The following is a 13,987-nucleotide window of genomic DNA, read 5'->3' as shown; positions in this document are numbered from 1 at the left end:
CAATGGAAGTGGATTTGATTGGCACTGTAATTTAACGTCAGAAGCATTATATGTCATGGTCTGGCTGTGCTACCTCCTCATTCCTTGTGTTTTCAGCTGCTTTCCCCTCCCACATGTTTTTTTGTCGTCAGCCTATCTTCTTTGCCTGTGTGTGTGTGTGTGTGTGTGTGTGTGTGTGTGTGTGTGTGTGTGCGCGCGCGCTTGTCTGGGCACGACGTTCCAGTCTCTCTCCTCCAGCTAATCACATGCACATGTGCGTCACATCCATTAATCAATCAACCTTGCAGTGTATCTACCTCAACCTTGCAGTGTATCTACCTCAGCTCTCCACGGTAGTCTTTGTCCGGATCATTCAGTTCACCAATGTGGTCCTTACTGCCTCTAGATTAGGCCAATCTCTAGTTCTGGTCTTGTGCGGGGGGGGGTTGTTTTGTTTTTTTTGCCCAAGCTTCCAATTCATTTCCTCCCGGGAAGGTGAGGTGAGAGCAGACAAACTATCTGCTCTCACCTCACCTTGCTCACCATGAAACTCTGAACAATATTCCTCATTCAAGTTGAGAATAAACCTGACTGTTGAAACTTTTCCATATCTCTTGTCTGTGGTCTCTAGGATCTCAAACCTTAACAATATGAGCTTGTTGACTTGTTGTCTTAAATGGTTTAGACACAAATTTTTATTTCTCAGTGACAACCCTTACATTGCACACATCTTAAATTTCAGTTAAACAAGATTTTGAATCACAATCAAGTTTAACTAATGAGACAACAGCATTACTTTTACATTTGACTGACAGGTCAACTAAATGGCAGGTTAATGATGACAGGACCACTCAGTGTCCAGTGCAGAGCAGATTCAGCTACTGGGACACTGGATATGGCCATGCAGGTATCAGATGATCAGAAGTCAGACATCCATGCTAAGTGATAAAGGTTGGGAGACAAAAATGTTTGGCACAGATTAGATTTTTTCATTCACTGACACTCTTTATGTGTGTTTTCCAAGTTCAGATCTCTCTCAGTTTATCATTTTGATGTTGCAGGTGAAAAACGGATTAAATTTAAGTATTTAAGTCCAGCCAGAGAATAATTTAAGCCTACCTAGCTAGGTTAAATGGCCTCCGTGTCTAATGAATTGTTTAATACTTTGGCCCTGTCACAAGTCCAGGGGCTGCTGTGCTCAGTGTCTGAGAGAACAAGAGAAATATATATATATATATATATCAGTGTGCTTAATTTGTCAGGAAACTGAAAGATCAACTGAGGTTGACAACCAAAGTTAAAGCATGGTTATTGCATGTGATGTAAACAACATATGTATAGAATTAATCACAAATATATGAATGCAATTTTTTTTAAACAACACCTCCATGTTTACTTCACCTATTTCAAAAACATATGTACAAATAATAATAATAATAATACAAATAATTTGTTTGGACTGATGAGTTGCTGTGATATGAAAGATCAGGCCAGGCAGAGCTAATAAGGAGACCTCTGTATATAATGTAAAGATGGAAAGCAAGCTGCACATCTGTCTACAAACAATGTAATATACAGATACACTAATGTTTCCCTGTTTTGTACAGAAGGAGAATTGTCAGCTTTATTTAAATCAATTTACTGCAGATTTAGCATACTGTAATGCAACATTTAAATAAAATTATATTGTGCTCTTGTTATGTATTTAGTAAAAAAAAAAAAAACTACTAATTTGAGATGCTTACAACTTCTTTTTATCACAAAGCCGTTTGATTAAGATGAAAATTTGCACTAACTGCCATCAAGTAAGCATTAATGTCAGTATGTTGATTTTAGGACAGTGTACATCTGAGCATGAATTTCTCAATGAAGTGCTGGGTTATAGGTGACATTTGCAAACATGTTGTTTCTCACTCCCTCAGTGTCTCTGCAGGCTTGGCACCCTGTGCATCCTAAGTTCACTTTGCCGAGGGAAACCGGGCAGGTACCCAGGAGCTCCGTGGTCTCCATGGTGATAAGTCCTGGGGACAGGGACTCTGGTGGCTGGAAGACGGCGCTCTTGGTCTCTAAGCTGAGTAGCAGGGTTGCGTCCATTCTTACCATAATACACCCGCTGACTACTGCCCTGGTTTTTTTCCTCATCTGTGAAAGAAGGATAAGAGAAATATATTGTCAAATGTGGATGGGCAAGACTGTTGCATTACTGTATCAACTCTTGTAACAGTAGCTAAAGCATTTTAATAAAGCTTTATAATTCTTTTTACCCTGCATTTTAAGTATTTAACTTTATATTTTTGACTTGCCTTTTATTACATTTTATTAGTTTCAGGGCTCCATAGTAGTAGAAGTAACTGATTTTCTTTTTTGTTTGATTGTTTTTGTTTACAGTGGATCTGTTTTATTTTTATTTAAAATTCAAAAGTCTCACCCTCTTGGTCTTGTCGTGAAGCGTTGTTGTTCTTTTGTTGCTGTTCAGCCTGTGATGATGTAGCTTGTCTGGCCTCCTCTAGATCCATTTGTGCCTTCAGTGCTGCTTGTTTGTTCTTCTTCTTGTTCTCCTCATTTTGCTTGAAAGGGACAGACAAGAAATTAGAACAAGACAAGACTGACTGCAGAAAAATTAATTCATTCCATTCGGAGAACAATGCACACCTACAGAACATTTTAAAGTTTAGAAACATACAATAACGCTTACAGAAATGCACATCAATTGTTATATTATAGTGATGAGCCTTTGCTGCCCAAGCCACTGTTTTTTGGACAGTTGTGAGCTGTTAATCTGCTGCTCTCTGCTGGATTGATGATACCAATACACACCACAGTGGCCTCAAGCTGTCACACACTGTGGGGAAGTTTCAAAGCTTCTAACAATAATTGGAAAAGCAAATCTGAAATCAAAATTAAATTTTTTCTCTATATTTACAATGTTAGAGATTAACATTGTGACATACTGTTTGTCACACCATGCTTGAACAACATTTCCTGCACCCTCATCACTTGACTATGAGTGTCATAAAATTTCAAATTCAAAGTGCAAACTTTATTTGCTTGTGTTCAAAAGCAGATACAAGCTGGAGTACAAGTGCTAGATGAGAAAATCTAATTTTGGGTTACCGTTTGTAGTTTTTTCTTAAGATCCACATTGGCTTCTTTGTAGCTTTTGGATGTGGATTGCAAGTAATAAATGGCCAGTCTGTAAGATAAAACAACGGATTATTCAAAGTAACAAATAACCTTACACTTTATAACTGAATAGAAATGATGACGATATAGTCATGTAAATTATCTGAAGCTGTACAAAACATCTCTATTCATGCAGGCTGCTGCTGAGTGTTTGCTGACTCACACCATAAGCAATATGAAGGGTAGCACCAGTCCAGGGTTAGAGGCATAGCTGAACACTTTACCAAACCAGGCAGGGAAGTCCGACTCAAGAGTCTCTTGGATCACATCAAACATACGTTTTTTCCCACTAAGGAGAAGAGAATGGTTGTGACAGAAAATAAAGTTTATCAAATTGTAAATGCCAGATCTCTTGAACAAGTGACATTACCTGAAGGGTCCGCAGTCAAAGGAAGGGGGGATAGTGACGATAGTGTAGATGGCAGGAAGAGTGGAAAGGAAAAGGATGACCAGCAGCATGGCCATGTAGAAGTTATTGGAGCCAGAGGCCTTGAAGACTCTTTCCTGAGGCACATTACAGCACATCACAGCCCAGCACTGCAGGTACATGGACACATGGAGCCGGAGGACGTTCAAGGCAGGCAGGCAGGGAGCATAGAAAGCACCCATCCTGGAGGAAAAGGTTATGCAAAACACTGAGTGGAGAACAGACTGAACAATGCTATTCATCATCTCCATAATACCATTGCTGCTGGTTATAAACAAAATGAACAATGAAAAGTGACAGCGTGCTTAATATGTTAATATGTTTAAATAAAAGCAATGTCTTTTCTGACCATATCATTCCTTGATTGAAAATCAGACCCAGGACGTTGCCACTGACATCAAATTCAGAGTAGGACGGCTTTAACATGTGACACAAAATAGACAAAATTAATTCTGCTGTGATTCATATTTTTATAGCCAACATTTAAATCCACCTCTAGAAAAAGGTGCACATTTTGACCAGCGGCACAGTCATTGTGACTCACAAATCCGGCCTCAAGGTCCCAACACCAGCAGTAGTTGAGAAAGCGAACAAGCACAGCTCTCAGGAAATCACCAATTAGCAGTGTGATGTAGGTTGTCATAGTATCAGATATGATCAGCCGGACAAACTCCTGCAAAGAATCATCAGGATCACTTTAGAGAGGTTATATTTTTTTTATTTAACACTGTATGTGTCAAAAACATGCATGTGTAGTTTATTAAAAGTACAAAATATAACTACATGTCCTACCCAACATAAAATACACGTTATTTCATTTTTAATGAAGACCTTAAATTACCTGATCTGAACACATTTCTATTTCCATTAGAAATCAATCATTGCTGAATACAATGACAATTGTGTGTCAAGCAAATGTAATCAACATATGGTGACCTAAAGTTGTCAATATTAAACAAAATAAATTGTGACATAATCCAAAACATCCACTTGATGCCTCTCTTGTCCCCGCCTGAACCTGCTGTGTTTTTGTTGGAATACGAATTCGACAGATGTAGAGTAAAAAAAATGAAAAGTGACAATTAATGCACATTGTAGGGTAACTTCGGTATTTTTCAACACATTTTCCCATGTTTTTGTGTTTATGTGACTAATTGGAACCACATTTTTTGAAATTGGTCCAGTATTAATCGAGCGTGCTGCATTCGCCAGCAGCAAAACAGGGCTGCAATGTTATCATTGCAGGCAATTGCTCCCCATCAAAGGACATCTACTAAAGTGCTTGTTTTTGCCACTGACTGGCTAGACTTAATGCATTTCTCCCTCTTACTGAGGAAGATGTCTCAAGACTTCTGCTCTCGAGTTGCCCTGAAGAATGGGCCGACTGGTTCGTGATGACTGAAAGACAGCAGTAACTCAAATAAACACTCGTTACAACCAAGGTATGCAGAATACCAACTCTGAACACGTAACATGTCAAACTTTGAAGCAGATGGGCTACAGCAGCAGAAGACAACACCGGGTGCCACTCTCAGCAAAGAACAGGAAACTGAGGCTACAGTTTTCACAGGTTCACCAAAACTGGACAATAGAAGATTGGAAAAACGTTGCCTGGTGTGATGAGTCGTGACATTCAGACAGTAGGGTCTGAATTTGGTGTAAACAACATGAAAGCATGGATCCATCCTGCCTTGTATCACAGTTCAGGCTGGTGGTGGTGGTGTAATGATGTTAGGAATATTCTTCTTGGCCCCTTAGTACCAATTGAGCATCATTTAAATGCGACCTACCTGAGTATTGTTGCTGACCATGTCCATCCCTTTATGACCACAGTGTACCCATCTTCTGATGGCTACTTCCAGCAGGATAATGCACCACAAAGCTCAAAACATCTCAAACTGGTTTCTTGAACATGACAATGATTTCACTATACTCCATTGACCTCCACAGTCACCAGATCTCAATCCAAAAGAGCACCTTTGGGATGTGGTGGAACGGGAGATTCACATAATGGATGTACAGCTGACAAATCTGCAGAAACTGCGTGATGCTATCATGTCAATATGGACCAAAGTCTCTGAGGAATGCTTCCAACACGTTGTTGAAAGTATGCCACAAAGAATTATATATTATATATAATAGTATTGTTGGAAGCACTTTTAATTTCAAATTGATGTATATAAGAAATAAAGGGGACCTAGTATGGAACCTTGAACCTTAATAAAAATAAAAATTTGTTTTTAATATTGGTCATTTTGAGTACCCATAACTTTATGTTGTAAAAACAATCATCATATAATATATTTATAGTTTACACACAACCACACACACATGCACACTAACCTGCCCCACCATGGTCTCCCAGCAGGGCCCTCTGGGCATATCAGCAGGGTGGATAGTGTTGGGTGGAGCAGTGCTGTTTTCGGATATTGTACCATTGTAAAGACTGGCTTCCCACGTGGTTATATTAAACTTTACTATCTTTTCCTCTTCCCTCTGCGGCACATATACACACCTCAGGTTAATTTCGTGTGAATTTTGTAAAAAAAAAAATAAAGCACCTCACACATCTACATGATCTTGTTCTCACTTTGAGGTTGATCTCATCCATGAGTGCAATGATGAAGGTGTAGAGATTTCCAAGGAAGAGGGCAAAGATGCGACCCAGCTGCCACTGCAGGGCAACACGAGGGTGGTAGTTCTCCAGGGTGCTGATGACGTCAAACAACATGGGGCAGAACATCCCCAGCAATGACATGACCATGTTCACCTGAGAAACACAACAGCCTACACTAATGAAAGCTCATATGACATACAAGATGGAATGTAGCCTTTTTGTCACTTACACATACCCAGTATGTTATGACAGGACTGGCAGTAAACTTTTCTCTGCCTCTCTGGACAGTCCTGTTTAGTCTCCATACCAACACTTTAGCAAACAGTAACCCCAAGGTGACAAGCATTATATTGCACAGTGAAGGTCAAACAAAGGAAAGTAACAGTAAGCAAAACATATTTTTGAGCAGAGAGAGAATTTAACACTACCTGTTTAACAAATCCACACTAAATTCTAATTATACGCCCATTTTTAGGTATGTAGTGTATTAATACTAAAAAGTGACAATTAAACCTAATTGTGGATGGTGATGAAACTTCCGAAAGACCTCCGGAAACAAAAACACTATTACATTTTGTTGTGTGTTTGTTAAGTTTAAATTGGCAGTGGCATTCTAAAGTCACAGTTTAACTGATGTCCAGTGTATATCATTTCTTGTTTGTATAAAGTCAAGTATGTTGGTTTCTTGTACAGTAACTTCCACCATAGTATACTACATAAGATTCATATTTAATACATGATAGGGGCACAGCTACTAACTGCTAAAGTTTTAGTATGCACACTCGACAGAGCCACAATTATAACTAGTAAGCTTCCTACTAAGTTGATCAGTAATCCTTTTTCACAACAGATGTTTTGGCTTGTTATAGCAGGAAAAGCCATGTTGTAACTAATAACATTAACTATATTCCAATTAGTTATCCCAATAAGCCAAACCAGTGATTGAGCATACAATACACAGCTGTAATTAATGTTATGAGTTACAAGTGTGCTTTTCCTGCAATGACTATGACTATAACTTTAACAGGGCAAATCCTTAAATAAAAGTGTCATGCTCATGCTTTAAAACCATGTATCACACCACTCTGCGTAATAAACTCGCTCAGCAAGTCTTGCCTGCTACGAAAATAACTGATACATTTCTTCCTCTATGTTCGCTCTCATTCCTCATTGCTACCTCATTCCTTTCCCACCAGCTGTGACTATCCAGTCCATCAAGGGCAAACTTCTGAGAGCGACGCACTACAAAGTAGATGAGGTATCCACTTCCTGCTAAGCAGCATAAGACCAGGAAGTTGGCCAGCACACGGAGAAAACGAGTCAGATGGATGTTGTCATCCTTGTGGCTCTCTTGCTCCTCCAAGATTGCCTCCTGGAGAGGTAGAAGGAGGGATATACAGGATATAGATGCATGTAAGATAAATGTCATCAATCACTATACTTGAACAGCAGCTGCACTGACCTTGAAACTGGTGGTTATGGAGGCAAACTTATTGTCTGCTGTTTCAGTGTTTCCTATCAGGTAGTCCCAGCTCGTGAACATTTTCCAACTGAAATTAAAGCTGTTATCATCTCCAACTCCCGACTCATTTGCATTACGGGCCATCCTTTAATCAGAAATACAGATTCAGTATAACATTGTGCATAGAGGAAATTAATGAATTATATGTAGTCATAATAAACTTACGTTCTTATGACCACCATATAGCTATAGGCCACTGTTCCCACACCAACCAGGAAGTATGACAGAGGCATACGAAACTTGAGCCAGCCAATGGCACGCTGGCTGTTGTAGTACCCGTAGAAGAGGACTGAATACTGAGCGTAACCCTGTGGATAGAAATTGAGGTTGAGGTGATCTGCAATAAAGAATGCATCATTATATTTCAAATGTGAACTGACTCACATGCATTATGTAACAAAACAACAACATGCTATTTCAAGTGCTTCAAGTGAGTGTGATGTTGCACGCGTGTAATTAACTGACTCCAAAGTCCCAAAGGACAGCAAAGTCCATGGCACTGGCCTCCTCAGCCCTGGGGACAGTCTTTCTTGGGATGCTGCCATAGGGCCGCCCCATTAATGCCTGTTAGCAAGGAGGTTCATTAGAAAAACCTCAAGGCATGCAAACAAACAGAATGAACAAAGAAATATACATGAGAGCAAATCTACAGATAGAATACAAGAAAATGATTACTTGTTTGTCATGAAAAAAGCTATGGACAGTACCTCTGGCACCATAACCAAGCCAAAGGTCAGACCAAACAAGATCATGTTGATTCCATACATCCACCTCAGGAAGATAAAGTAAGAGGCAACTGAGGAGCCAAAATGACCTGAGAGGCAGAGGGAATAAATATGAGCAACAGTACATCAGTTATGATTTGATCCAGAAGCAGGGAAGCTGGGGAACTGTTGAAGCCTGCAAGACATACAGTATGAGCTATATGATTAATCTTGCATTGATATACAGTAATAAGAATACAACAGTATATATGAAGTTTGACACTATGAGGAAAAACTATTTAAACCAAACTTACTTTCAATGTCCTTGATTTTCATTTCCCATGGAATGCAGGCAGTTTTAAAGTTTTCAAAGTCCCGTTGAAACTTCATCCATTTCTTAAAAAAAAAAAAGAAATGCATCTTGTATTTAATATAATTATTAATTATATAAATAAATACTGATATCAAATCAGTCTGTGATTCCTTACCTTGGTCATCATGACCTTGTATGCATAGAGCTTCCTACCTTTCCCTTTCCCCAAAGCTCCCTCATACTTCTCCACAAACTCCTGAGACTCTCTACAAGGAAGAAGATGATTTGATTCAGAATAAATTGCAGCTCATGAGTTGTATTATAGCTGATCCGGAGAACTTGTTGTTTCAGGATCCTAATTCAAAGTGATCTTCAATAGTACAGTGAGTAAATTTACCGTAAAGTTACAAGTTTCTTTTTCATTGGCCAAGGTTTCCCCCTCAGTCCTTGGATCAGTTTCTTCCTCTCCTCAACTGCCTCCTTCAGCTTCTCCAGCTCCTCTGGTGACAGAGACTCTGGCCTCAACTCTTTCTCCTCATTGTCCTCTTCTTCTTTGTCATCTTCCTCACTTGTCTCCTGCTCTGAACTGAGGCATAGAGTACTGTGTTGAAAAAGGCCCATTTCAGAATGGGAGGATAATAATAGTTTCTTCCGCAGGAAACTGCAGATAAGTGAATTTAATATATTTTTTAAGATTAAGCTTTACCTTGTTTCAACTACTTTGTTGTGTTTTTTCTTCTTCACTTTCTGTGCTTCCTTCTTTACTGTACGTTTACCTCCTTCCTCTTCTTTCTCTTCATTTTTGGCACTTCTGTGTTTCTTTTTTCCCTTGGCATTTCTTTCTTCAGGTTCTCCCTCCTCCTGCTCCATTTTTCTTGTTTCTTCATTTCTGATATTCTTCCGCGTTTTTGCCACCTTACCACTTTTTATTTTGGCCTGCCCCTCTTCGTCCCTCACTGTTCCTTCTGCTTCTTGATCATTCCTTGCTCTCCTTCTCCTACCCCTCTCTGTTTTCTCAGGCCTGGCCTGTAATTCATCTTCCCCTTCTCCTGCTCTAGATGCTCCCTTTCTCCTCCCATTTCCCCTCTTTTTCTTTTCCCTGTCACCATCCCTTCTTTTTCTTCTGCGTTCTTCTCTCTCAAGTTCGTCTTGAACAGTGAAAACATCATCCTCGTCCCCTGGTGTGAAAACATAGATGCTGTGTTTGTTCAGTGATGCAATATGCATTAAGATGCTGCACAGATTATTTATTTGTCACTCTCTGTTTCTCTGTGATGCTATAAACTAATAATCATCCAGTTATCTCACAGTATCGTGAAGTTTTTCATTGTTCTCTACTCAATTAAGCCATCTCCTTTTCTCCATCACTGCTATACAGGTATGATAATCCTGTGATAACTGGGGACACAGGGTCATGATAGAGACACAAAAGGAAGTTTACAGGACTGAGAATGGGGGAGGAACTTCAATAGATGTACTCGGGAGCAGCAACCCCAGTTGGGTAAATGGTGGCAGCAGAGTTTAGCGCCACAGTGGAGCTTCTGACAGAAGTGAAGAAACAAAAACAAACAGCTCCTACATAATCCCAACACCAGGAACAGGAGGAAATGAGAAAATATATACTACAGACTATTAAGAGGTCAAAATTCCTCCTCCTCTCTAGCCAGAAACATAGGAACCTTTAGTGATTCATGAAATGACATTTAATAACCCACTCACCTGTAAATTCCAGTCCAATTTCAACTGTGGGAGAGAGATAATTTCATTATGAAAATTAACAAGGTAAGAAAACTCTTGTACTCTTTTACTTCTGTTAACTTGTGTCAGGTTTTATTATTTATTTTTTACTTTACATTGTTACTGTTATGTCTGTCTCATGGAAGCAGGGGTTTTGGGCCACGATGCAGACACAACAAGCCAGAGATTAGTTTGTGAGATTTATTAACAAAAACTGTGACACTTACTGCAGGGATAAGGCAGTACAAAGAAAAACTAAGCAAGCCCGTACATGAACGTGTGAAATAGTAGTAAATGCTCTACTTGTTTTTTTCTGAGCCTGTCACTCCAGCCTCCTCTGATTCCCAGTCAGCTAACCTGCAGCATGCTAACCACCAGCCTTCACTCTGGCCTGCTAGCCTCCTGCCTACTACCCACCAGCCTTCTAGCAACCTCAGTCTGCCTTTATCCAATCAATTAGGCTTGGGTTCGTAAGCCTGCAACCTGCCTGTCCTGACTGTAATGATCCTGCCCTGGAACCACCTTCTTGGAAGCCCTCCAGTAGGATGTGTGGCTCCCACCATTGTCACGCCTCCCCAGCTCCTCGTCCTAGCCACTGAGACTGAGCTGCCCATCGCCACAGAGATTCAGCTGTCCAGCTCACTGACTGTTCTCGTAGTCTTCTCGTTCTCATATTACTGAACCTAGTGTGGAATTCCCACCTGAAGAATGCTACCAGTTTGGCAAACTCAGATACAAGCCTCCAGTAGACAGGGAGGGAAGGGAAGTGAATTGATATACATGGTGAGTGGCTGATAAGGGAATTAGAATCTGGTGGACAGCTTGAGGATGGCAGGTCTGGGGAGAAACAGGGACAGAGAGCAATACAGATGCCTGGGAAGAATGTTATGTGACGGAGGCCGGTATGTGTAGTGTTATGTGTCGCAGATCATTCACACGGGCTTCTGGGTGTTTTAATTCAGCCTGGTATCACCATATGGCGTATGAACAAAAGTGGTGTGCTATTTATACACCATCCCATGATATCACGTTGTTTACCTGTGTGCACGTTGTCAACAAACAGATTTTTAAAACATATTTATGCTAGGTACTGATGTGAGTTATTATAACTTGGTGTAGACTGACAGAAGCAGAAATTAGAAGGTGTGATTGATTCGGGTGTGGTGGGTGTTTGTTGTCAGTGTTTGTTGTTTGAGTTTGTAGAGTCATGTCCCTCGTCTTTTGTTGCTCAATTACTCCCCATGTTTCCTCTGTTTTTGTGGAGTAATTCCTATTGTCGCTAGTCGCTAGTAAATGAAATGTATTCAATATAAGTGGTGATGAGATTTCAGAGTGAACATGGAGTAAAGTGCAACAGAAACAAAACATTCTCACTTTATCGGGGCTCACACTTTTGTTGATGCTAGATACTGGCTTGGTTTTCTGGAGATTTTTCTTTAAATACTGAAAATTTCATATTTCAAAGTCTGACCAACTTGTAATCATTATTTATGCCAAAGAATATCAATTGGCATTTTTACAGTGTTATAGCGGAATGAACAACATTATTTAAATGTCTTTCTAAAAAGGCACTATGATATCAAACATTTGTGTAACTTTTTCTTTTCTTGTATTAAATCCTACTTATTGTTCTTTTCTCCTGAGATCTCATGTTTATCATGTTTTTTCAGGTCAAGTATATACAGTAAAGCCCCTAAGACATAACCAACTCCTTCGCCCTCTGATAACCTCAGCTTTATAAATCCTGTCCTTTCCCTTTTATATCTTCAATACAACACCGATCCCTAGTAGAGCTTAGCCTTATTGTATACCTGACACTATTGTCCTGCAGTAAAGGGGCATTAAGAGGAAAACAAAGAGAACCACTGACAAATAGGATACAAAATTATGTAGTCGGCCCTTGATGTGTGTCCTTAGTGTAACCGGAGTGGCCTGCACATGGGTCATTACGGCTGTGAGCAGCAGAGAGGCACAAAAGAGACAAACAATAGCCTAATGAAGGGAGACGGGGTGGCTAAGCCCACAGGGTGGGGAGACATCCGAGGGCCAGAGGCCAGCACCCAAATATGCAGCTGAGTGAGGAATGCAAGAAAGTGGTACTTAAATATGTTTGAGGTGGTTGATGGGTGGCCTTTAATTGATTGTTAAGACCAGACATTCATTATTAATACTACTGTACTGTCTTAACTTGTCTTTTCTATTCATATTACTGAACTTAATGCTCTTTTAAACTCGAATATGGATGTTTTTGTCCAAAATTAAGTTCAAATCAGTTAGCAGAACTATATCATGAAGGCACCACAAACACATGAACCAAAAGCCTTGCTTTATTTAAATAATCAGTAATATTTTCTCTTAATTAAGATTTGACATAATCTAAAAATGTATATGATAACAGAGTAGGTAAATCTATCAGGCCTTTGTCTCCACAGGCACAAAGAATGAGTGTCCCCTATTAACAAAACTCCTGCATCATAAAATGAAAAACCAGAATAGCAATTTGGTCATGAAAATATAAAGACGGTCATACTCTTACTGTCATTCTCAGAGGTGATCAGACTGTCTCGAGGCATCTTCCTCTCATGGTCCTGTACCCACTATAACAGTCGCCCCAGCATCCAGTGTGAGGTGGAAATGAAGACACGGGGTTTCAGTGGTCTCGCTCCTTCTGAATCTTTACAGGGAAGCCCACACACTGCTATGGAGAATGAAGTGTGTGTGTGTGTGTGTGTGTGTGTGTGTGTGTGTGTGTGTGCGCGTGTGTGTGTGGGGGGTGGGGTGCGTGTTGAGGGACTAGAACATGATGAGCAACTCGCATGAGAAGTTTACTTTTTCCTCGCCACCCATCGACCCGAAACAGGGACAATGACAGCATGGAAACCCTAGAGCCACGCAATTTCACTAGCTATCAATTATTCAAAAGTTATGACTGCCTTTATGCAGCTGTGTGTGTGTGTTTGCCAATGTTTATGCGTGTGTGTGTGTGTGAGTGTGAGTGTGTGTACTTAAAAGATCCTGTAAAAGACAAAAACTCGAGGGTTTTGAGAGCAGCTAGATGATGGTCATTGCTCTTTGAGAGACTGTTTTCACTGTATTATAACAGATGACTCAGCTGTTAGGGTTCACTGAGAAGTGACACTCAAAATTGGCATCCACCTCATGTAGCTGAATGTCCTCTTATGTTTTATCAGTGTACAGATGGCTTCCTGATTTTGTTTATTCACATACCAATCACTTAGTTCTAGCTTGTTCCCTTCTGTTCTTACACACTGAACCTTGGCACACATACTCCTTATTTATGAAAATGCTTCATCTATGTAAAGCACTGGTAAAGAAGTAACTAAAATGGTACCCTGGCCAACTATTTATTTAAACACAGTTTTAATTTATCTTATTGGCTTTGAATATGTTGTCTCAGCAGTCATTTTGTTAACAGGGATCTTATTCTCAAAGCATGGTAATTATATACCGATATGTGAGCTGTGCAGATGTTTCTGGTTACAAA

The 13,987-nt window shown here is 39.9% G+C and overlaps 1 protein-coding gene across 1 annotated transcript; it reads right to left on the bottom strand.

The window, feature by feature from the left end:
* Window positions 1-1,501: 1,501 nt before the first annotated feature.
* Window positions 1,502-13,055, bottom strand: tmc1 (transmembrane channel-like 1). Its single transcript, XM_038704230.1, has 20 exons — window positions 13,019-13,055; window positions 10,465-10,488; window positions 9,452-9,923; window positions 9,143-9,331; window positions 8,921-9,011; window positions 8,747-8,828; window positions 8,436-8,542; window positions 8,194-8,292; window positions 7,894-8,036; window positions 7,669-7,813; window positions 7,384-7,578; window positions 6,180-6,359; window positions 5,933-6,085; window positions 4,134-4,262; window positions 3,939-4,006; window positions 3,533-3,772; window positions 3,326-3,451; window positions 3,094-3,172; window positions 2,408-2,546; window positions 1,502-2,121 (listed from the first exon to the last, which is right to left on the bottom strand). The coding sequence occupies exons 1-20, from the start codon at window positions 13,053-13,055 to the stop codon at window positions 1,898-1,900; spliced, it is 2,922 nt and encodes a 973-aa protein (XP_038560158.1). The 3' UTR covers window positions 1,502-1,897.
* Window positions 13,056-13,987: the final 932 nt, after the last annotated feature.

The sequence above is a fragment of the Micropterus salmoides genome, unplaced genomic scaffold, assembly GCF_014851395.1.
Source record: "Micropterus salmoides isolate LMB-PRFRI ecotype aquatic unplaced genomic scaffold, ASM1485139v1 Ms_hic_scaffold_7, whole genome shotgun sequence".
In the NCBI taxonomy this organism is placed as follows: Eukaryota; Metazoa; Chordata; class Actinopteri; order Centrarchiformes; family Centrarchidae; genus Micropterus; species Micropterus salmoides.
Note: the sequence above shows the minus strand (reverse complement) of the source record. Positions and strands in the feature narration are given on the sequence as shown.